A 25,372-nucleotide genomic window follows, 5' to 3' on the forward strand; every position below is an offset into this window, starting at 1 on the left:
AATTAAATGTACATATTATTGTAAACGTTACAGGGAAAATATCCTACAGTTAAAGTAGCCGGATCCAGTTCTTTTGGATCCTTGGTGTGGATTTTCTGCTCAAAAGAATGAAATCTATACAGAAATATTTTTCATATATTTAAAAATAATCCATAATGATCAATGTATTTTTATTCAAATTGGCTACATTAAAATCTTGATAATAAATCAGCCATGATGGATTGGTGAAACAGGCATTCTGTTCCTATGTTTTTGGATAATCTAGAATCTCCACATTCAAATAAATGTGTGTAGAATGCAAAATTCTGGTGCAGTCCAGTTAACAAACCATCTGGCATCTTTGCTTCATTGTTTATGTTACACTTCTTTGAATAATTGGAATTCAGAAAGGACATTCAGGAGATCTAATGGAGAGAACTGGAATAGAATCGGAACATTTGCCCCTCTTGAGACCCATGATAAATAACCAAAGACATACCCACGTTGGTTTAGATCCATCCTTCGTTTTCTACAGCCAATTGAATGTGCAGGAGAAAAAGCAGACAGAGATCAGTCCCTTTGGAAATTACAGACAGCAAGCAGGGCAAACTACGCAAGAAAGCTTTCAATGTCACGTTTTAAGGTGACGAGTGGAAAAGCAGTGACAGTAGAAACAAACTAAATTAAAGCTGCAATGCCATAAGTGGAAACACATCTCCAAGACTCTACTATTTTTAATTAACATCACAGGTTTTTTTTAAATCAGCAAAGAAAGACACAATATTATGTGAAAGCTCATGAATCCCATCACCTTCTCCACAGATGCAACCTGACCAGCTGAATATTTCAAAGACTTTTTGTTTAATTTCAGATTTCCAGCAACAGCTATTTATATTTTTAAATAAGACTAAGAGGAATTTCTTTAGCCAGAGTATGATGAATCTGTGAAATTCATTACCACAGACATCTGTGGAGAAGGTCATCGGGTATATCTAAAGTGGAGGTTGATAGGCTCTTCATTAGTCATGGCATCAAAGGTTACGGGAGAAGGCAGGAGAATGGAGCTGAGAGAGATAATAAATCAGCCATGATAGAATTGCAGAGCAGACTTGATGGGCTGAATGGCCTAATTCTGCTCTTACTATTCATCATCCAGGTCCAATTGTCTGCTTCTGACCCATCGCTAAATCTAACTCCCAAGCAGGAATTTTCATAAGTATTTTACAATTGAAAAACAATTGTAACTTTGTACTAGTTAGGAAAAAGTACTTCCTAGCTGAATTTATTTTCACTGGATAAACAATTTATTCTGAACTGTCTATTTAAATTATTATAGTACAGTATAAAGCAAGCCAATTCAGGGGAGTGGACAAGAGAAGTCAACTCACAGAGAAAGGATGTCTTATCAATTGCTTTACTCAAAATTAGGATAAATGTCTGTTTTGAAGTAATCCAAGAGTTTATGCAGAAATACAAATTAGGATCCGCAACTATTTCTAATATACTTATCCAAATCTGTTCCTGGGATATTGAGAAGCTGAATATAGATCAGCAATTACAAAAACCATAGGTAAGAATTAGAATCAAGTTCTTCCCCTCTGCCACCCAGTTCCTAAATGGACATTGAAGCTTTGGACACTAACCATTTTTTAAAAAATATACAGTATTTCTGTTTTTGCACGTTTTTTAATCTATTCACTATACGTAATTGATTTACTTGTTTATTTATTATTATGCTTCACTTTGTTTATTATTATTTTTTCTCTCTGCTAGATTATGTATTGCATTGAACTGCTGCTGCTAAGTTAACAAATTTCACGTTACATGCCAGTGATAGTAAGCATGATTCTGATTTAAGCAATCAAGAAATTTCTTTAGTCAAAAGATAGTGAATCTGTGGAACTCATTACCATGGACGCTGTGGAAGCCAAGTCATTGGGTATATTTAAGGTGGAGGTTGACAGGTTCTTGATTAGTAAGGATGTCAAAGGGTACAGTGAAAAGGCAGGAGAATGGGGTTGAGAGGGATAATAATAAAACCATGACTGAATGGTGAAGCAGACTTGATGGGCCAAATGGCCTAATTTTCCTCCTCTGTCTTATGTCCTTATGGTCTTAAACTTTTATCAATGACATATGCCATGAAAATTGTTGCTTTGCGGCAGCAGTGCAGTGCAGGACAAAAAATTCAATAAATAAATATGCAGAAGAGGAAAAATGATGTAGATAGCAACCCATGACTAAAATAATAAATTGGTAGGTTGGCTGCCCATGGCAAATTGGAAAGTAAGAATAAAACTTCAGTCAAGCTCCAATAATTTTCCACCCATACGTCCTGTTATAGCAGACCAACAGTTTTTCTGGACTAGCAGATGTTAATACTGATAACTATGGATACCTTATTACTATGGATGTTACCACTGTTGGCAGAATTTTAGATAGTGACGAGGAGGTGTACAGGAGCGAGACAGATTAGCTGGTTGTGGTGTCGCAACAATAATCTTGCACTTAATGTCAGTTACTGGTATTATGGAATTGACTGGGGACTTCAGGAAGGAAAAGCTGACAGAATATACACCAGTCTTTATCAAGAGATCAGAAATGGAAAGGGTGAATGGTTATAAGTTCCTGAGGATTTTGAGGATCTATCCTGGGCCCAACACATTGATGCAATTACAAAGAAGGCGTGACAGTGGCTATAGTTCATTAGGAATTTATGGAGACTTAGTACGCCACCAAAGACACTCGCACATTTCTACAGATGTACTGTGGAGAGAGCATTCTAACTGGTTGCATCACCATCTGGTATGTCGCGGGGGTGGGGGGGGTGGGTCACTGCACAGGATTGAAACAAGCTGCAGAAAGTTGTAAATTTAGTCAGCTCCATCATGGGTAGCATCCAGGATATCTTTAAAAGGTGAAGCCTCAAAAAGGCGACATCCATCATCAAGGACCGCATGACCTCTTCTCAATGACGCCATCAGGGAGGAGTTACAGCAGCCCGAAGACACACAGCTTCTTCCCCGTCCACCATCTGAATGGACAACCAACCCACTCACTATTTTCCCTCTTTTTGCACTAGTCATTTAATTTTCTTTTTTTGTACATACTTATTGTAATTTAATTTTTTATTACTATGTATTGCAACACACAACAACAGATTTCACAACAAACGCCAGCTGATATTAAACCTGATTCTGACAAAACATCTTTTATTAAATATCTTTTGAAAATGCATTAAATAGAAGCATAGTAATGCTGGGAGATCAGAAAGTAAATAGGGCCCAGTAAGCTGTACCCTATTTGCTACAGCTTGCCAAAACAAGCTAAAAAAATACCAAATAATTAATCCAGAGCCCGACTCCGGCCACAAATCCACCCAGACTGCAGCCCCTCTGGTCCTAGCTATACACTTGGCCTGTAGAACAGTCTCTGGCCCAGCCACTCACCCAAACATACCTCCAGATTTCCAAGCAATCAGAGTTTCACTGAATACAAACTGAACTAGTTTTTTACCATTTTATTGATGAGTACTGAGTTGATTCCTTTAGAACACATAACAATACAACATAGGAACAATACCTTCAGCCCATAATGTTGAGCTGAACCAATTAAATGAGGAATCAAATGGCTAACTAAGCTCATCCCCTTTTCCAGGTATCCTTTCACTTCACTCACGTTCATGTGTCTATCTAAATGTCTCTTAAAAGTCCTTAATATATCTGCCTCTACCACCACCCCATGCAGCACATTCCAGGCAACCTCCAATTTATAAAATTATCTGACCTGTTATCAGGTCATCATCATCTGGTGCCGTGCCCAGTTTGAGCTTTGACTGCCATGGCCCACACACTCCTGTTTAGGGTCAAGTGGATCAATTCATTGGTATTCATTTCCAGTTCTCTAGCTGCTGTCTCCATCATCATTTGTCTTTGTCTTCCTCTTGCTTTCTTCCCTTCAATCTTTCCCATAGTTACCATGCATTCTAACTCCTCTTTCCTAATCACATGTCCAATGAAGTTACGTTGCCTTTTCATGATCTCATACATTATTTCTCTTTTTGTGCTTGCTCTGTTCATGACATCCTCGTTAGATATTCGTTTCATCCATGATATTCTTTGCATCCTCCTCAAAAGCCACATCTCTGCTGCTTCAATTCGTTTCCTCATGTTACTAGATATTGTCCAACATTCTGAGCCATATAACATAACTGGATAAACGTAACATTACAGTACTCTGAGGTGGGTTGTCATGCCTAGTTTAGTATTGGTCAGTATACTCTTCATTCTCATAAAGGTGTCTTTTGCCATCCCTATTCTCCTTTTGATGTCCATGTCGCACCTGCCATCTGATGTCACCCAGCTTCCTAAGTAGCAAAAGTTCTGTACTTGTTTTATGTCTTCCCCGTTATTCTCAGCCTGCAGATAGGATTCTCCTTCTTTTTGGATATCACCATACATTCTGTCTTTTTGCAATTGATAGATAGACCCATTTTTGCACTTTCTTCAACAACTATATCAATAAAGTTTTGTAGTTCTTCCTCCATATCCGTTATCAGGTAGAAACCTTTAATTTGTAAAAAGCCATGAATGACAGTGTAAGATTTAATTTACCTGGCACACAGATTTATGCTTGACCCTCTCCTCTATATATTGTTTCAAAGGAGTCACCACGAAAAAAAAACATAAATTATATCTGCCATAATGAATTTAGGTAACACAAAAGGCCAAAAGAAAATAAAGATTGTTTTTTTGAAACGTTGGGAATATTCGATCAGATCTTGTTAGTCAGGGTGTCAAAGGTTACAAAGGGAAGGCAGGAGAATGGTATTAAGGAGGATAATAAATCAGCCATGATGGAATGGTGCGGCAGACTTGATGGGCCAAATAGCTGACTTCTTCTTGTATGTCTTATGACGATTAGGTGACTATTGTTGATGCTTAAAATGACCCTGGTTCCCAAGACACAAGTCAATAAAAATAGCAACAAAAAAAAAAAAACAGGTAACAGTATGCTGGTCTTTATTACAAAACTACAGTACAGTACAAGAGAAAACAAAGTGTTAATGAGACCAGCCTGGGGTTTGGTACAGTATTTGGGCCCTTGATTAAAGGGATAAAGGTGTCATGGAGGAAGTATGGCAAATATTCACTAGATCTGTTCCAGTGTTGGCAGCTTTGCTTACAAGGAGAGACTGAATAAACTATGAGTGTATTTTCCTGACATTATATATTTATATATATTTATATATATATAATAGATTTTTATATATATAAAAAAAACTTCTCTTCGGTAATCTGTACTCTGAGGAGCTGTGTAGGCTCAATCGTCAAGTTACCTTGAAATGAAGATCATTGAGTTTCTAGATGTGGGGATTTTAGAGAAATTGGCTCCAAGATGGATAATCAGCTATGAATCAGAAGTTTGGCAAAGCAGACTACAAGAGTCAAATGGTCCATTCCTGTTCTTAATTCATATATTCTTATCTTTTCTAAACCATACTTATACTTCTAACATAAGAGCAAAATAAATCTTTCAAAAGTTTCTAAAGTTACACACCAATATAGAATAAAGAACACAAAACAGTACAGCACAGGAACAGGCTCTTTGTCCCACAATGTTGTACTGAACCAAATAAATTAATAATCAAATGGGCAACTAAACAAATCCTTTATGCCTACACAATGCCCATGAGCCTCTATTTCCCTCACATTCATGTGCCTATCTAAACATCTCTTAAAAACCCCTAATGTATCTGCCTCTACCACCACCCCTGGCAGTGCATTCCAGGTAGCCCCCACTCTGTGTAAAAAAATCTTGTCCCTCACACCTCCTTTCAAATTACCCCCTCTTACTTTAAATGCACACTCTTTGGTATTAGACATTTCAGCCCTAGGAAAAAGATACTCTCTGTCTACTCTTGCGTTGAATTCATGAATGAGCTTGTATCCATAAAATTACTTTTACTTACAAATTTAGATCAGTCAATAGGATCAGTAAGTGAAAAAGACTTGATCAGTATATAAAAATGTATGATAGTAGCTAAACCTGACACTGTTCAAATTATCCATGCAAATATTACAGAGAGTCTGACAAAAGAAATTGACATGTGGCCCTACCAGGTTAGCTTCAGCAGGACAAAAGCCAATTAAAAGCAGATCTATTAATATCCATGTACTGCAACTTACCTTTTTAAAAACAGAAGTGCCACAAAAAGTAATGGGCATGAATGTGGGGTCTGGAGGCAACAGTGCTATCACATAGGCAAGTTACAAGGGACTGAAACATGCTGAAGATTTGCTTTACGAAACCTGGTTTCTTCCTGATTTAAGATTTAAAGGATGCAGGATCAACTTTATTTACCAATTACATGTATTAGGAATTTCTGTGATGTGTTGGCGTAACATATAACAAAAACATAAACATTCAAAAATTATAAATAATAATAATAAAAATAAAAACATATAAAATATAGAGTTAAGGGGTGGATATGGAATAAAATGTACATAAATACCAGCATGTATTTACAATGTGAACAGCTTTGTAAAAAGTGTTTTAAAGTGCAGTGCAGTGACGGGGATAATAGATAGAGGAGGGTGCGGGGACTAATAGAATGGTTGATCAGATTAACAGCCCGGGAGACTAAACTTTTAAGATGCTGTGAAGTTATTGTTCTAATAGCCCTATGGTGCTTTCTAGAAGGGAGTTTTCGGAAAAGAATGTTTGCTGGATGGATCCTGCATGCTTCTTTGTCCTGGACACACAGCGATGGTAAACCCTAAAATAATCAAATGTAGAATGCACCGGCAAATTTATGCATCATATATTTAAGAATTTGTGGACTCTTAATAATCTGCTTTTCTGTATGTTATTGCAGCCTTGACTTCTCAACATAAAAACAGCATCAATTATTACACCATTCACAGCATAGCTTTCGACTCCACATTGTGTATTGTTCTTGGCTGACCAACATGGAAAAAGGGCACCCAGCTGATAGTTACATCATCATTGAAGATTGAATGCAAAAGATGTGAACAGATATACCATCTTTATCCCCAACACTCAACAGAACATCTGATTCAAAGTAACAATTGTAAACTAGAGAGGAAAACAAAAGTAGAATATTGCTCAAAACTACATTCAAATGTTCAAATCTGTAAGTAATCAAGATGCATTAAATAACCTTTACGTGAAAAGTGAAAAAAACGTGGCAACAAGTAGTAATCAATGGAGGAGTCTGTCAGCCTGTGATGGACAACTGTTTGCTGGACAATCAACAGTATTAACAGGAAAACACAGAACCCAACTGTTAAAGGAAAACTGTTTACAATTAGGCACTTACTTCAGTTTCTTTTTTCTTTTTCTGCATATCTTCCAATTTCTTCTTTTTGCTTTCAGGCATCAAGTCATCTAACCAGCTAAGTTCTCGTTTCGTAAAGCAGAAGTCCAACAATTTACGGATAAACACAAGAGCAAGAACCTGCCAATAATAACAAGCAGAGAGAAAAAAATATTCTGGTTCATTGCCACATCCTCAGCGTTTCACACTTGGCTTTCTTAGTTCCTGGTGCTTGAACCTCTTCCTCTCTCAATTTGGCATCATCTGTAAACCAAGTGTTTTACCTCGGGCGCTATTTAAACCTTGAATACTTATAAGATGCCCTCTGGCACAAAGGAAAATAAGAAACTGAAGCAGGAGAAGATGATAAGATCCCTCTACTTTCCTACCAAATTCACTTATCAGCTAATTCCCTTACTGCTCAATAAATTCATATATTCATCATCCACCACACCTGAGAGTAAGAAACCAAAGAATGTATGACGCTTTGTGCAACAGAATTTTTATCACAGTATTAAATTGGAAATTCACATCTTAGAAGCTATGCTACCCTAATTCTTGGTTGTACAACTAAAAGAAACAGACTATTAAGATTAAATCTGCCACTTTCTCACAAAATCCTGTATGTTTCAGTGAAATCATCTCTCATCTTTTAACCCCCGGGCAGTATAAGCCATTCTTACTCAACTTCTCTGCACAAGACTAAGTCTTCATCTATGGAAACAAACCAATGAGTTTGCACTGTACTAATTCCTCCCACTGAATACAGAGAACAGAATTACTCATAACTATAAGACCACAAGACATCAAAGCAGAATTGGGCCATTTGGCCTATTGGGTCTGCTCTGCCATTCCATCATGGCAGATTTATTATCCCTCTCAATCCCATTTTCCTGGCTTCTCCCATAACCTTTGACACGATGGTTAATCAAGAACCTATCAACCTCCACCTTAAATATACCCAATGACTTGGCCTGCACAGCCATCTGTGGCAATGAATTCTACAGATTCATCACCCTCTGGCTAAAGAAATTCCTCCTCATCTCTGTTCTAAATAGATGTTACTCTATTCTGAGGTCCTGGACTCCTCCACCATAGGAAACTTCCTCTCCACATCCACCCTAAACCTTTCAGTATTTGATAGTTTCAGTGAGATCCCCTCTCTCATTCGTGTAAACTCCAGCGAGTACAGGCCCAGAGCAATCAAACACCACTCCTCATGTGCTAACCCTTTCATTCCTAAGAACCTCTTTTAGGCCAGCACATCTTTTCTTAGATAAGGGACCAAAACTGATCGCAACACTCCAAGTAATGCCTTATAAAGCCTCAGAATTACACCCTTCCTCTTATATTCAAATGCTCTCGAAATGAATGCTTACGTTGCATTTATCTTCCTCACCACCAATGCAACCTGCAAGTCAACCCTTACAGAATCCTGCACAAGGACTCCCAAGTCCCTTTGCACCTCAGAGTTTTGAATTTTCTTCCCATTTAGAAAATGGTCAATGCCTTTATTCCTTCTATTAACGTACATGACCATGCAGTTCCCTGCACTATATTGAATCTACCACTTCTTTGACCATTTTCCAAATCTGTCCCAGTCCATCTGCAAACACCCTGCTTCCCCAACACCACCTGTCCCTCCATCTGTCTTCGTATCACCCACAAATGTTGCTACACAGCGATCAAGTCTGTCATCCAAATCATTGACATATGATGTAAAAAGAAGTGGTCCCAACACAGACTCCTGTGGAACACCACTAGTCATAGCAGTCAACCAGAAAAGGCTCCCTTTATTCCCACTCTATGCTTCCTGCTAATAAGCCAATGCTAGTATATTTCCTGTAAGACCATGGACTCCAATCTTGTTAAGTAGCTTCCATGTTAACCTTCTTGTTAACCTTCTGAAAATCCAAATAAACAACATCCACGGGCTCTCTTTTGTCTTTCCTGCCTGCTATTTTCTCAAAGAATTCCAACAGATTTGTCAGGAAAGGTTTCCCTTTAAGGAAACCATGCTGATTTTGACTATTTTGTCATGACCCTCCAAGTTTCCCAAAACCTCATCCTTAATCATAGACTTCAATACCTTTCCAACAACTGAAGCCAGGCTAACTGGCTGATAATTTCCTTTCTTCTGCCTTCCTTCTTTAAGAGTGGAATGGCATTTGCAATTTTCTGGCCCTCCGGAAACATTCCAGAATCCAGTGATTTTTGATAGGTCACTTCTAATACCTCCACAATCATTTCAACTACTTCTTTCAGAACCCTGGGGTGTATTCCATCTGGTCTAAGTGACTTAGCTACCTTCAGACTTTTCAGCTTCCCAAACACCTTCTCCTTAGTAATAGCAATGACACTCATTTCTGCCCCCTGACACTCTTGCATTTTGGGCATTCTGCTAGTGACTTCCATGGTAAAAACTAAGGCAAAATATGCTATTTCTTTGGTCCCCATTACTACCTCTCCAGTATCATTTTCCAGCGGTTCGTTATACTCTCTCATTATTCTTTAGATATCTGAAAAAACTTTCTGTATCCTCTTTTATATTATTGGCTAGCTTACTTCATATTTCACCTTTGCTCTCTCTATGGCCTTTTTAGTTGCCTTCTTTTAGGTTTTTAAAAGCTTTCCAATCCTCCACCTTCTCAATAATTTTTGCTGTATTATATACCTTCGCTTTTGCTCATATGGAGTCTTTGACCCTGTAGAGTACTTTTTTATCTGAGATGTATCTTTCCTGTGCCTTCCAAATTGCTCCCAGAAACTCCAGCCATTGCTGTTCTGCTAGTGTCCCTTCGAATCAACTTTGGCCAGCTCCTCTCTCATGCCTCTGTAATTCCATTAACTCCATTGTAATACTGATACATACAATTTTAGCTTCTCTTTCTCAAGCTGCAGGGTGAGATCTATTATATTATGCTCACTGCATCCTAAGGGTTCTATTTCCTTAACTTCCCTCGTCAGACTGGGTCATCACACAACTAGTACTGACGTTCCCCTGTTGGGCTCAACTGCAAGCTGCTCTGAAACGCCAATTCGTAGGCATTCTACAAATTTCCTGCTCTTTGGATCCAGTATCAGCCTGATTTTCCCAATCTACCTGTATACTGAAATCCCCCATGACTATCACAACATTGCCCCTTTTACATGCCTTTTCTATGCCTTGTTATAATTTGCAGCTCACATCCTGGCTACTGTTCAGATCTGTATATAACTCACATCAAGGGTGTTTTACCCTTGCGGTTTCTTAACTCTACCCACAAGGATTCTACATTTTCTGATCCTATGTCACCCCTTTTTAAGGATGAGTCCATTTTTTACCAATAGAGCCACCCCAACCTCTCTGCCTAGCTGTATGTCCTTTCAATACAACGTATACTCTTGAATGTTAAGCTCCCAACTATGACCTTCTTTCGGCCACAGCTCAGTGATGCCCACAACATCATACCTGTCAGTCTCTAACTGTGCTACAAGATCATCTACCTTATTTTGTATATGGCGGGCATTCAGATATAAAATTGCAGTCCTGCATTCATCAACTTTTCCGATTTTGGCCAACTGTTACTCTTTAACTCATTTCATTGACTGCAATTTTTCCCTATCATCTGCCTATCCGTCCTCACAGTCTCACGACATACTGCATCTAGTTGTATACCAAATGCCCCATCTTCAGCCCTATCACTATGATGCCCATCCCCCTGCTAAATTAATTTAAACCCTTCCCAACAGCTCCAGCAAATCTGTCTGCAAGGATATTGTCCCCATCGGGTTCAGATGTAACCCGTACTTTTAGTACAGGTCATACCTTCCCCAGAAGAGATCTCAATGATCCTGAAATCTGAAACCTTGCCCCTGCACCAATCCTTCAGCCACACATTCTTCTGTCAAATCATCCTGTTCCTATCTTCACAGGCGCGTGGCATAGGCAGCAATCCAGAGATAACTACCCTATACCAAGGTGGACCACAACTTCTGGCTGTTCAAAGTCCCCCTTTAGGATGCCATAGATCTGATCTGAAACAGCTCTAACCCCTGGTACCTGGGAGGCAACATTCCATCCAGGTGTTTCTTTCACATCCTCAAAATCTGCTGTTTGGTCCTCCAATTATGGAATCCGCTATCACCACTGCACTCCTCTTCTGAGCCACAGAGTCAGACTCAGTGCCAGAGATTAGGTTGCTGTGGCTACCCCCTGTTAGGTCATCCCCACAAGAGTATCTAAAGCAGTATACTTATTACTGAGGGGAATGGCCACAGTGGTACTCTGTAATGGCAGCCTATTCTCTTTCCCTCTCCTGACAGTCACCCAAGCACCCACATGCTAAACTTAGGGGTAACTACCTTCCTGTAGCTCCTGCCTGTCACCTCCTCATTCTCCTGTACAAACAGAAGACCATTGAGCTGCAGCACCAGTTCCTTAACGTGATCTCTGAGGAGATACAGCTCAATGCACTTCATGCAGATGTAGTTATTGGTGTGTAGTTGTGTGAGATGTAGTTACTACATCTCACACAAGGAATACACCACTAACCCCGGACCCATTCTCAGCACACTAACTATGTACTAACAGAAAAAAAGCTTATTAGAAACTTACCTAGAATCTCCATCTGTGCTTGCCCAAGCTTGCTCTTGCCTAATCCTGTTAAGCCAAAGCCTGGTCATTCTAACAGTGTTCAATCACACAACGACTGCTCCGCTAACACCTCGCTTCTTCTTATTGGCTCCGATAAATGTCTAATAGATCACTATGATTTCAGAGTGGGACACTCTGCCAGGGTTGGTGGTAGAGGCAGATACATTAGGGACAGTTAAGAAACTCTGAGATGGCCTCTGGAATAATAGAAAAATGGATAGTTATGTAAGGGGGAAGGGTTAGATTAGAGTCTTAGAATCAGAGGAAAGTACAGCACAGAAACAGGTCCTTCAGTCCGAGTCTGACTGATCTTGGAATAAGTTAAAAGGTCAGCACAATACTGTGGGCTGAAGGGCCCGTACTATGTTGTAATGTTCTACGTTCTAAATAACTGAACATTTAGCACAATAGAAGTATTACAATACCAGATTGTCACTGCTCTTCGGGAAGAAAACCTGCCATCCTTATCTGTGCTGCTAGGCATTACCTTACATGGCTCCAGATTATTGACCCAGCATCCACTAATTAATGGTTGAATTAGGGACTGACACAATATCTTTGTCACATCAGCAATGTCCATCTCCCATGAACAAAACAAAACAAAACAAAAAAAAGATCGAAACTTAGCGATGTCTACAATATAATGGAAATAACCAATAATCTCACCATCATAGGAAAGACAACTGCAGCAGCTGAAGCTTTAATGATCCAGAGGAGGATAAGGCAGGTAAGCTGAATAACAGTGAAGATGTGCACTTTCCAAAGTGGTACGTAGCGTAGGTATATCAAGTCAGGCTGGTGTTTCGCTGGCATCCCAAATAATTTCAAACGGTCAAACAACTGGTGAAAGAAATATAGTTTATAAATTATAATGTTCTTAGGGAAGAACTTGGAGAGATTATTTGAATTTTATTGTATTTAGCAGAAATACCTGAATTCCTTTCAAGGAAGAAGCCCCCATGTAAAGGAAGACACCATACAGAACTGGCATTGGGATAAGCTGCAAATAAGAAATAAATGTTATTCACTTAAAGCAGCAAATTTATATATTTTATAAACATTATTTTCTTCAACTGATAAGTGAATTTGCAAACAAGATATTCAATGCATTTTGGATTCAAATTGGAATTGGTTTATTATTGTCACGTGTACCAAGATACAGTGAAAAGCTTGTCTTGCGTACTGTTCATACAAATCAAATAGTTACACAGTGGTTTGAGTTCAAGAATAAAAAACACAATGCAGAATAAAATGTTGTAGATAGAGAGGAAGTACAGTGCACGTAAACAATAAGGTGCAAGATCATAACAAGGTAGATTGTGAGGTCAAGAGTCCATCTTGTCATATGACTGAACCATTCAGCAATCTTATGACAGTGGGATAGAAGCTGTCCTTCAGCCTGGTAGTACATGCTTTCAGGCTTTTGCATCTCCCATAAAATGTCAGAATAAAAGGAGAGAAAACATAGTCCAGGTAGATTCCCTGAGACCCTCCATCGCCAGAGTGTTACATCCTAGCTGTCTATGTATTGACACACAAGGCAGTATGCAAACCAGGGCAGTATGATATGCAGGCTCCCCCTCTCCACACAGCTGATGAATCCAAAGGAACGACAGAGACTGATACAGTTTGACACCATCGACGTCGCAGGAGTTTCCAGTCAGTGTTGAGCTCAATGTAGGGCAGCCTTAGGGACTCCAGCTCCAGATATTTCCTCAGGGTTTACTCCCGAAGCCTTCCTCATGAGTGGGTATAGCCACAAGGCAGCACAGGTTTGCTCCTAGACAAGTGCCAACCATGGCTGACAAACCCCATATGCCCAAGAAGCATTGCATTTGATAACCTAAAAGTTTCTTAACATGCCAGAAATAAATGCATCTGCAATACGTATACTCACTCATGGAAATTTGATTCATTTATGAACAAAGATGGGTTTTCATTTTTTTTAAATCTGAAACAATGTCCCTGAACTTTAATTTAAAAAATGCCTCTGGATGCCAACAAGCCTTCAGTACCCTTCACCTTACCTTGAGAACAGAAGTCATGAAGACAGACAGCCCCATTAGAACGAATATCAGTAAGCCAGTAACTCGCTGCTCTCGGATACCCAAGAATTTGGGCTGTTCTCCAGGTGCTGAACACTCCGATTCTACCTTGAGGCTGTTGACGTGGCTGATGGAGAGGACCGTGGCAGCCACGAACCAAGGCAGGCCCATAATTGAGCACACTCCTAGCATAATAGCTACCATCAACAAATCAAGGTGATAACCGCAACCTTTCTGCAAAACAACAAACAGAATATGAGCAACTAGCAACATGTACATTAAAATGAAATGAATAGTGATGGTACTTTCTAGTTAGCACCAATATATTTTGGTTTGAAATGAAAACACAAGAGATTCTGCAGATGCTTGAAATCTTGAGAAACACACAAAGAATGTACATCAAATAATATATAAATTATACAACCTTGAGATTTGGCTACCTGTAAGCAAGCAAATCTCAATGTTGTATAATTGATAATAAGTGAATCTGGAACCTTGAATCTTGAAAATGCTGCAGGAGTTCGGCATCTACGGAGGAGAATAAACAGTTGATATTTCGTGCCGAAACCCTTTAACAAGACTGGAAAGGGGGCAGAAGCCAGAATAAGAAGGTGGGGAAAGGAGGAGAGGGAGTACCAGCTGGCAGGTATAGGTGAGACAAGGTGAGGGGGTAGGTGTGTAGATAGATGAGGAGGATGAAGTAAGCAGCTGGGGAGTATATGGTGAAGGTGGTGCTGGTGAGAGATGGTGACGTTTTGCAGACAGCTAACAAAACTACTAACAATTCTACAAAATATACATTTTTGGGACAACATTCACTGTAAACTGCAGCCCGTAATTTCCTGCTGGCAGGTGTGCTTTTGAACCATCTGTACAGCCTGCCATATCCTGAAATATTTGGTGAACTGGACTCTCAAGTATGCAGGTATGGCCACAGTGACCAATGCTGGAGCAGACTTAGAGCTGGACTGAAACAGTGAAGCCCAGGCCCAAGAGCAGATAACTAATCTATGTTTGGCTGATTTTAGCACCAAGCTAGATTAGAAAGATTAAGGTGTCGAGGCCAAGGGTGGAGGATGAGCTGTGGCCTGCAGCCATCAGGCTTCTGGACCGGCTGCAGCACTGAACTGGCTCCATGGCTGTGGGGAATCTATGGTTTATGTTCTATGGCTTATTTCTTCATTTTTTAAAAATTGTTTGCATGATTTGTTCTTCCTTTTTCACACACTGGATGTCTTTGTGGTGTGTTTTTTTTTGTGAATTCTCTTGTGTTTCTTTGTTTTGTGGCTACCTGCAAGAAGATGACTCTCAAGGTTGTATATGGTATACATACATTGAACTTTGGGAGATGATAGATGGAAGTGATAAAGGGCTGAAGGAGGAAGAACCTGATAGGAGAAGAGCGAAAAGGGAAGGAGGTGTAGGGCAGTTGAGAAGAAAAAAGAGGTAAGAGAGAGCCAGAATGGGGAATGGAAAGAAAGAAGGGCAAGGGAGGAGAAATTTACAGTAATTTTATTATTCTTCTCCGTATATTCCAGTAATTTTATTTATTCCCTCTGTTAAAAATACTAAGTGTCTCGATGTCCCATTTAAAACTCTATAGGATAGAACTGATAGGATTCTATTCCACTGAGATGATCACCCAAATGGCCTCATTCACTGATTCCTGTGGTACTTGCTGCCAATTCAAGAACCCATGAACACAAAGCAGAAGTAACACATTTTTCCCAAATGGGGAAAACTGCAAAAGCACACACAGCTTTCAACAAGGAAAAAGCCATCACCAGCTCAGATAAAAAATACAAGCAAGATAAATCTGAGGGCCAAAGGCTTAATGTCAATCATTCACCACAGCTTTTAATAGTTTTGATCCTCATCAACAACACAGTCAGTGCCCATGGACAAATGGCCTCATACACTCCATTGTGTCTAGAAAAATAGAAAGGTCAAGAATAATCCAATTGGATAATTCCAGATTTTAGAAAAAATTTAGCATAGTCAAGAGGTGTTGAACAGAGATGAGGAATTTCTTTTGGGAGGATTGGGAGAGTCTAGCATCAGAAGGCACAGTATTGGAATGGAGGGGCATCCCTTTAAGACAAAGATGAAGAAGAATTTCTTCAGCCAGAGGGTGGTGAATCTGTGGAATTCATTACCACAGATGGCTGTGCAGGCCAAGTCACTGGGTATACTTACATAGTAGGGGAATTAAGGGTTATGGGGAAAAGGCAGGTAGGTGGAGCTGAGTTTACAGACAGATCAGCCATGATCTTATTGAATGGCGGGGCAGGCTCGATGGGCCGGATGGCCTACTCCTGCGCCTGTTTCTTATGTTCTTATTATGTCCTTATATTTAAAATGGAGTTTGCTAGGTTCTTGATTAGTAAGGGCATCAGCCGAGTTTGAATGCTGGAACAGACTCAATGGGCTGAATGCTACATGCAAGGGAACTGTCATAAGCAATAAAGTACCTTCAGCTTGTGTTCTTTTCTGTTGACGATAACAGCAGTGATCTGTTGATCCATGAAGATAAGGATAGTGCAAAGCAAAGCTGGAACAAGAGCAGCAAGCATAGTCCACCACTGGTTCGGTCCAAGTGGATCTATAAACCAACCTCTGTCTTTTCGAGTAGGCTGCATGCAAGAGAAAAACAAACTATAGTTATTAAAAACACAAGAGATCCTGCAGATGCTGTAATCTTGAACGCAAAATGCTGGAGAAACTCAGCAAGTCGGGCAGCATCTAAAAAGGGGAATAAACAGTTGACATATCAGCCCGAGACACTTTATCAAGACTTAAAATGAGTTAAGAAAATGTTAAACGTTTTAAAGTTAATAGCAAGAAATAGTGATCTATTTATTTATTTGTTTGTTTAGGATACAGCGCAGAACAGGCCCTTCTGGAAGAACGACAGCCCAATGATGCAAGACAAAAAGTAGCTGAAACAGTGCTAAGAAAAATACTTTTCTTCAGCTCATTCCATTGTGAGAACACCACACTTTACAAAAGATGAGAATATTACATGAAGGGTGTAAGTAACATTTCCTAGATCAGTTCAGCAATGACAGATTTAGCAGAGAAATTAGAAATCTTCATAGAATGGAAAGGGGAAATCTGATAGCAGATTACAAGATCAAGATTATTTGCATTGGCAACTGTTTTCATAACAGGATGTTTAAAGATCATGGAAAATAATTTAAAACAACCCATTTTATTTAGAGATACAGTGCGGAAAATTTCCTTCTGGCACTTCAAGACACCGCTCAGCAGCCCACTGTTTTAACCCTTAGCCTAATCGAAATATTATTTACAATGAACAATTAACCTACTCATCTGTACGTCTTTGGACTGTGGGAGGAAGTGGGAGCACCCGGAGGAAACCCATGCACACACACAGAAAAGAAAGCACAAACTTGCTTAGAGGTAGCCAGAACTGAACTTAGAATTCCCACACCCCAAGCTGTAACAGCATCATGCTAACTGATATGCTACCAAGGCACCAAACTCTATTTATAGCTAATACACACCAATTTAGTCAACATCATAGTCTCTTCTGCACCCTCTCCAAAGCCTCCACGTCATTCTTATAATTCCACAATCAGAACTGTACATGTTACTCCATATATGACCAAATCAAAGATATGTGCAACTGCTATGTCAACAGTTAGACACAATTTTCCCTCAATTAAGTCAAGTACGCTGTACACTTTCTCTACTATCCTATCCACTGGTGTGGCTGCTTTCAGGGAGTTATGAACTTGCCACGCAGTCATAGGTGTAAAGCAGGGGGCTAAGCACACAATCCTGTGGTGCACCTTTGTTGATGGAAATCATGGAGGAAATGTTGTTACCAATCTGAACTGGCTGGAGTCTACAAGTAAGGAAATCTCAGATCCAATTGAAGGAGGAGGTGTATCCTGCTGCATCTTCTGGCCAACTTCCTCACTATCCAGAACTCCACTGATTTTCCCGTCATCTGCAATTCTACTAATTGAACCATCTATGGTTTCATCCAGACTATTAATATATAAACTTATGTACCTCTTGTACACAGTAAACTAGCTACTGAGTGGATGTTCATTGTCATCTGCTGCTGTAGCCCGTCCATTTCAAGGTTCGATTTGTTGGTGTTCAGAGAAGCTCTTCTGCATACCACAGCTGTAATGCGTAGTTATTTGATTTACTGTCAGCATGAACCAGTCTGGCCATTCTCCTCTCACCTCTCTCATTAACAAAGTGTTTTCACCCACAGAACTGCCATTCACTGTATGTTGTTTTTTTTATTGTACCAATCTCTGTAAACTCTAGAAACTGTTGTGCATGAAAATTCCAAGTGATCAGCAGTTTCTGAGATACTCATCTGTCTGGCACCAATCACTCCACAGTCTAAGTCATTTAGATCACATTTCTTCCCCATTCTGACATTTGGTTTGAACATCAACCGAACTTTCACCACGTCCGCATGCTTTTATGCACTGAGTTGCTATCACATGATTGGCTCACTAGATATTTACATTAATGTGCAGGTGTCCAGGTGTACATAATAAAGTGGCCACTGTGTATATAACACAGAGATACCTGCAGAACACCATTGGTCAAAGACCTCCATTCAAAAAAACCTTTCCACTCTCTTCGACAGCCAAGCCAATTCTGAATCTAAATCAGCAACTCACTGTGGATCCCATGTGACTTCATCTTCTGGAAAGCTAGTCCCAAACAAGCCCTTGCATGTGAAACCTGTACCTCAGAATCTTCAATCATTTCCCTAAAATATAATTTCCTGGATTATCCCTGGTTCTTCTCTTAAGCAAAGGAGGATTGAGATTACTCTCAGATTTCTGGAACCCCATATGTGACTAAAGAGGATACACAAATCTCCGTGAAAGCCCAAGCAATCTCCTCCCTTGCCTACCATAGTATCCTGGGATAGATTCCATTACACCCTGGAGACTTAACCACCTTGATGCTTCTCTAGACATTAAAAATTTGTTTGTTCCTAATATTGACAGCCTTAGAAAATCAACATCTCATCACCACTCATGGACACAAATGAAGCAAGACTTTAGGTTAAATATTATATCCTATCATTCCTTGCACTTGAAAGATAACTTTAAGGATAGATTTCAATTACCTTCATCAAAGTTTGAAGTAAATTTATTATCAAAGTAACTTAGAGCTATCATTTCAGAGGACCCAGCCTGGCCCCGCACATAAACGGAATTACAAGGAAAGCACAACAATGCCTCTACTTCCTTCAAAGTTTGTGAAGATATAGCATGACATCTAAAACTTTGACAAACTTCTATAGATGTATGGTGGCGATGTATGGTGGACTGGCCATATCACAAACTGGTACGAAAACACCAATACCCTTGAGCAGAAAGTCCTACAAAGAGTAGTGGATACAGCCATGTTCATACAGGATAAAGCCCTCCCCACCATTGAGCACATCTACACAGAGCATTGTTGCAGAAAAGCAGGGAAACAGCAGTCATCAAGTATCCACACCACCCAGGTTATGCTCTCATCTCGTTGCTGCCACCAGGAAGGAGGTACAGGAGCCTCAGGACTCACACCACCAGGTTCAGGAACATCTATCAGGCTCTTGAACCAAAGGGGATAACTTCACTTGTCCCATCACTGAAATGTTCCCACAGCCTAAGGACTTGATTTCAAGGACACGTCATCTCATGTTCTTGATTTTTATTGTTTATTTTTAATTGCTTTTGTATTTGCACTTCGTTGTCTTTTGCACACTGGTTGTCTGCCCTATTGGTGCGGTCTTCAATTGATTCTATTATGGTTATTGGATTTATTATGTACTTCACAATAAATACACAAGTACTGTAATTGGATAGACAGGGGCTGATAGCTAACATGGCTTTCTGCATGGTAAGTTGTGTTTAACCAATCTTAAAGAGTTTTTTTGAGGACATTAGCACGAAAGCTGATGAAGACAAAGCAGTGGATGTTGTCTACATGGACTTTAACAAGGCCTTTGACAAGATCCCCCACGGGAGGTTGGTCAAGATGGTTCAGTCGCTTGGCATTCAAGATGAGGTAGTAAACTGGATTAGGCATTGGCTTCATGGAAGAAGCCAGAGAGTGGTTGTAAATGGTTGCCTCTCTGACTGGAGGCCTGTGACTAGTGGTGTGCCGCTGGGATCAGTGCTGGGTCTGTTGATGTTTCTTATCTATATAAACGATCTGGATGATAGTCTGGTAAACTGGATCAGCAAATTTATGGATGACACCAAGGTTGGAATTATAGTGGACAGCAAGGAAGACCATCAAAGCTTGAAATAGGATCTGGGCTGGGCAGAAAAATGAGCTGAAAAATAGCAGATGGAATTTAATACAGCCAGGTGTGAGGTGTTGCACTTTGGTAGCACCAACCAGGATAGATCTTACACAGTGAGCAGTAGGGCACTGAGCAGTGTGGTTGAACAGAGGGATCTGGAAATACAGATCCATAATTCCTTGAAAGTCGTGTCACAAGCAGATAGGGTTGTAAAGAAAGCTTTTGGCACATAGGCCTTCATAAATCAATGCACTGAGTACAGGGGTTGGGATGTTATGTTGAAATTTGTATAAGACATTGGTCAGGCCCAGTTTGAAGTATTGTGTGCACCTTCCCACAGAAAAGATGTAAATAAAGTTGAAAGAGCGTAGAGAAAATTTACAGGGACGTTGCCAGGACTTGAGGACCTGAGTAACAAGGAAAGGTTGAATCTTTTGAGACTTTAGTCGCTAGACGTCGAAGATTGAGGGGAGATTTGATAGAGATAAACAAAATTATGAGGGATGTAGATAAGGTAAATACAAGCAGACTTTTTTCACTGAGGTTGGGTGAGACTGCAATTAGAGGCCATAGGGTAAGGGTGAAAGATGAAATGTTAAAGGGGACTATGAGGAAGAACCTCCTTCACTCAGAGGATGGTGAGAGTGTGGAATGCGCTGCCAGCACAAGTGGTGGATGTGGGTTTGATTTCAACATTTAAGAAAATTTGGAGAGGTACATGGATGGAACAGGGTATGGAGGGCTACAATCCCGGTGCAGGCTGATGGGGATAGGCAGATTAATAATGGTTCGGCACAGACTAGATGGGCCGAAAGGTCTGTTTCTGTGCTGTAGTGTTCTATGACTCTTCTGGAAGTCTATATGCAAGACCACTCCTTAAGGTAAACATTATAATTAAGATGAACTCAATTCCAACATAATGACCTTCCACAACTACCAGCCCAGGACAAGGAAATCAGAACTTTGTCTTCTTGTACAGTTTATCATCTAATTTTGAAATTTAGTAAGAAAAGCTCTTGTTCATTTAATCCTTAGTTATTAATGCACATTAACAACTAAAGATTTCCCCAACCTGGAACAGGGTAAGAACTTACTGCACACCATACTCTGGCTTTCAATGTTCCCCAAACCCTACCTTCTGCACTCTTCCCTGTGCTAATTCACTGGACTTCTCTACTCAACCAGTATTAGCAGAGCTTGCAAAACGTGGGCCTCAAATTATTTTCCTCTCTCTTTCTGCATTCCATTTCGCCTAACTATTCAAAAGACATGTAATAGTTAAACGAAAATTTTCTCTGCTTTTCCTGATATTCTGCAGAATCCAGAGTTTTGTTATGAAAAGGCACATATTAACACTAACTCTTTAACACTTCATAAATGCCACAATAGAAAAAATTGTATAGTGAACAAATGGTAGCTATTAATCAAATTTTTTCTGTTTAAACTAAACATTCAGATAGTCAGAGCATTAAAACACAGAAAAAGGCCTTTACGCCCATTTAGCCCGTACTAAACTGTTATTCTGCCTAGTTCCATCGACCTGCATCTGGACCATTGCCTTTCATACTTCACTCATCCATGTACTTATCCAAACTTTTCTTACATATCCAAATCAAACCTGCATTAACTGCTACCGCTGGGAGTTCAGACCACACTTGTACCACACTCCGAGTGAAGATTCCCCTTCAGGTTCCCCGTAAGTATTTCACCTTTCACCCTTAATCAACAATTACCTCTAGTTGTAGTCTCACTCAACCTTTGTGGAAATAGCCTGCTTGCATTTACCTTATCTATACCCCCTCATCATTTTGTACACCTCTATCAAATCTCCTCTCATTCTCCTAAACTCCAAGGAATAAAGTCCTAATTTATTCAATCTTTCCTGACAAAACAGGTCCTCAAGTCCCAGCAACATTCCTGTAAATTTTCTCAGTACTCTTCCAATCTTATTGCTCTCTTTTCTGTAGGTAGGTGACCAGAACTGCACACAATCTTCCAAATATGGCCACACCAAGGTCTTATACAACCTCAACGTAACACCCCATATAAAAAGCTTTTGATAAAGAATCTGCTTTATTGTATTTCAACTGCTATGCTGTTACACTTTAAGCAGCTTTTCTGCAAACACAGTGTGTTCTGTTAGTTAAGCTTCATAGACTAGTGTTTTAGCTTCAGCTGAGATAGGAACTGTTTGCTCAGCCTAGGAATGTTATGTCGGTCAACTGGGTTTGTCTTGGTAATGTGCTGTAACACTCTGTCCAGTGGAATGCCATGGAAGATTCGAGAGAACTGGGTGGGTTCAGATTTTTGAGGGACAGTAGTCTGGTTTTGGGTCTATGTTGCCAGGAGCAGCAGAGTGGAGCTCAACGGAAGATGCTTGCAAAATGCCACTCGAAGGAGAGACCCCATTGTAAGGAGTGCTTTATGCAGTCAGATGGTTCCAAGGAGGAAGTGCTAATACTCCTGAGTTAGCCAGTTCGTTTGAAATGGTCTTCGAGGGAAGTTCAAACTGTTGCTGGGGTCTTTCATGAACAACTTGGGATCAGCGTGTAAGTAATCAAAGCAAAGCACCCAACTACACCAGAAATGAGTTCCAACGTTAATGTGCACATTCAGACTGTTATAAATGTACTGGGCCCTTTTGTTCTTTTTTTTCTATTCACTGATTGCTAAAGTTGAAATACCTGCAAATATACTTCCAGTTTAAGTTTATGCCAGTGTAAGGTCTGTTATTTCCTGGCGAATGATAACTTTGCATGGGGCAGCATTACACAGCATTCACCATTCTCCGTTCTCGCATTGGAACATTTCAACTTTCCTGTTGGGTTGAAGCCAAATCATATTGAACCTAAATGTGTGTTCCTTACTGAAGGTGGCCTTCTCACCATTACCATTGCAATGCTGAGTCACATGGCTGTTAGCCAGAGGTAGCTAATGAGCCTGGCTTGTTACGAGCTGCAGAGAGAGGGTTACACGTGTATTCCAAAATAAAATCTTCAAAAGTAATTTAGTTACTATCGTTGTAAACACATGACTCAATAATTCCCAGCTCACAAAGAAGTTCACATACAAACACTTTCGATCAGTAAACCATGACTTAAATCAAATAAGATATAACAAAGATGGGTGGCGGGGTGGAGAAACGTCTCTACCAAAGGAGGTGTAAGGCGCCCTTCCTTTCCACTTGCCTGAAGGTCACCCTTGGGCAAGTTGTAGCAGCTGCTTACCCCCCTTTCCCCGATCAAGGTCACATAAAGCCTTGGGAGCAGGTGGTGGATGGTTGTATGAGCAGCTCATGCATATCACAAGTCCTGGTTATGCAACTACTGACGACAGGCAGACAAAGTATTGATAATGTCTAAGGTCACCTGTCTTGTAAAGACACTGTAAAAAAAATTCTGTAAAATTTGTTATACCAGCTCTGTATTAAAAATTGCCAAGATCAACGTCATGGTCATGGATAGAAATAAGAACAACAGATGGTAAGACAGATGGAAGACCATGATCGGCTATGTCTTAAGACACGACACATAATGATGAGAATAACAAAAAGAACAATGCTCTTACCTCAAACCGGTCGGGCACTGTAAGTTTTGGTGAGGGTACGCCAACAAGAAAATCGATCAATGCCATAGTAAGAATGGTAATAAACACAGCAAAATCACTGATGATGGCTCTCACCTACGATGACAATGAACAAAATTTGTTCAATACAATGCTGGAAGTAAGGTGTTCTTTTTCTAATAAAAAACTCAACCAACAGATGATACCACTAGTAGTAAAAACTATAAAGATGACAGATTCCTGGGTATTTAGTACTAGAAGAATTGTCAAGACTCATAGAAAAGTACTGCACAGAAACAGGCCCTTCAGTCCATGTAGTCTGTGCCAAAGTATTTAAGCTGCCTAGCCCACTGACCTCTGCCCAGACCATAGTACTCCATACTCTGCCATCCATGTACCTGTCCAGACTTTGCTTAAACGTTGAAATCAAACTCATGTGCACCACCTGCGCTAACAGCTCTTAGTGAATACAGGCCCAGAATCATCGGACACTCTTCATATGACAAGCCATTCAATCCTGGAATCATTTTCGTGAATCTCCCTTGAACCCTCTCCAATTTCAGCACATCCTTTCTCAGATTCCCCTCCATAAATGTTGCCTGACCTGCTACGTTCCTCCAGCATTTGGTGTGTGTATGTGTGTTGCCTATGGATGAAAAAAGTACTCCTCCACTTATTCCTGAGTAACTAATCCTTATTTTGAGAATCTAACTTTAGATACTCTATCGAGGGGAACATCTACCCTGCCAAGACCCCTTAATGACTTAACCTCTCATTCGAAAGAGACAGTGGAGCACACAGACACAAGCTGCAGATGCTGGAATCGGGAGCAAAATCTGCTGGAGGAACCCGGTAAGTCATGCAGTATCTGTAGGAGCAAAGAAATTGTCAACATTTCGGGTCCTGAAACACGGTTCAATACTGTAATATGACTTTAGTTATATTGGACTTGTACCATATTGATTGCAAGAATGTGGCGGTTGTGTATGCAGCCGATTACTTGCACGATGAATCGACTGGGCCTCCTACATGCAGGAGACACCGTCTTTTGTGTGTGCGCTTTCGAGTGAGCGTGATCTTTTGTCTTGTCAGGCCCGGTTTGTTGCTCCTGCACTGTAAGTTTCCCAGAAGATTTGGTTACTAGCATGACTCAGTAAAGACGTTTAATCATACTACAGCGTTATAGTTCCTGCTCCATGCATAAGTAATAGGACAGGCAAATTTTTGGGACCATTGGATATTGTGTTTATTTATATCCAACACCCTTTTAGTTTACTTTTGTTTTAAAGTATTATACAGTTATAAAATAAATTTTCCAGTGAATCTGCTGAGTTAAAAGAGAGGGGAACAAACTAAGAGAACCCAGGAAAAGTGGTCCAGTAGATTTAAAAGGAGCGCAGAAACGGGGCCTCGGAGTTTAGAGGGGGAGTGGGAGACAGAATCACAGGTATGAGTTTTGAGGAAGTGTGAGAACATGTCCAACAGAGGGTATAAATGGAGTGCCAGAA

At 40.1% G+C, this 25,372-nt stretch overlaps 1 protein-coding gene across 4 annotated transcripts in view; it reads right to left on the minus strand.

Moving 5' to 3' along the window:
• Positions 1-25,372, minus strand: part of LOC140212416 (sodium bicarbonate cotransporter 3-like) — a 145,476-nt gene that overhangs the window by 7,702 nt on the left and 112,402 nt on the right. For all 4 annotated transcript variants that reach the window (XM_072283178.1, XM_072283176.1, XM_072283177.1 and 1 more), the window contains 6 exons: positions 23,868-23,981; positions 16,471-16,632; positions 13,982-14,233; positions 12,886-12,954; positions 12,621-12,794; positions 7,322-7,459 (listed from right to left, as the gene is read on the minus strand). In XM_072283178.1, the coding sequence (XP_072139279.1) occupies positions 7,322-7,459; positions 12,621-12,794; positions 12,886-12,954; positions 13,982-14,233; positions 16,471-16,632; positions 23,868-23,981 (909 nt within the window). The remainder of the gene's footprint in view (positions 1-7,321; positions 7,460-12,620; positions 12,795-12,885; positions 12,955-13,981; positions 14,234-16,470; positions 16,633-23,867; positions 23,982-25,372) is intronic.

The sequence above is a fragment of the Mobula birostris genome, chromosome 19, assembly GCF_030028105.1.
Source record: "Mobula birostris isolate sMobBir1 chromosome 19, sMobBir1.hap1, whole genome shotgun sequence".
NCBI classification, from domain to species: domain Eukaryota; kingdom Metazoa; phylum Chordata; class Chondrichthyes; order Myliobatiformes; family Myliobatidae; genus Mobula; species Mobula birostris.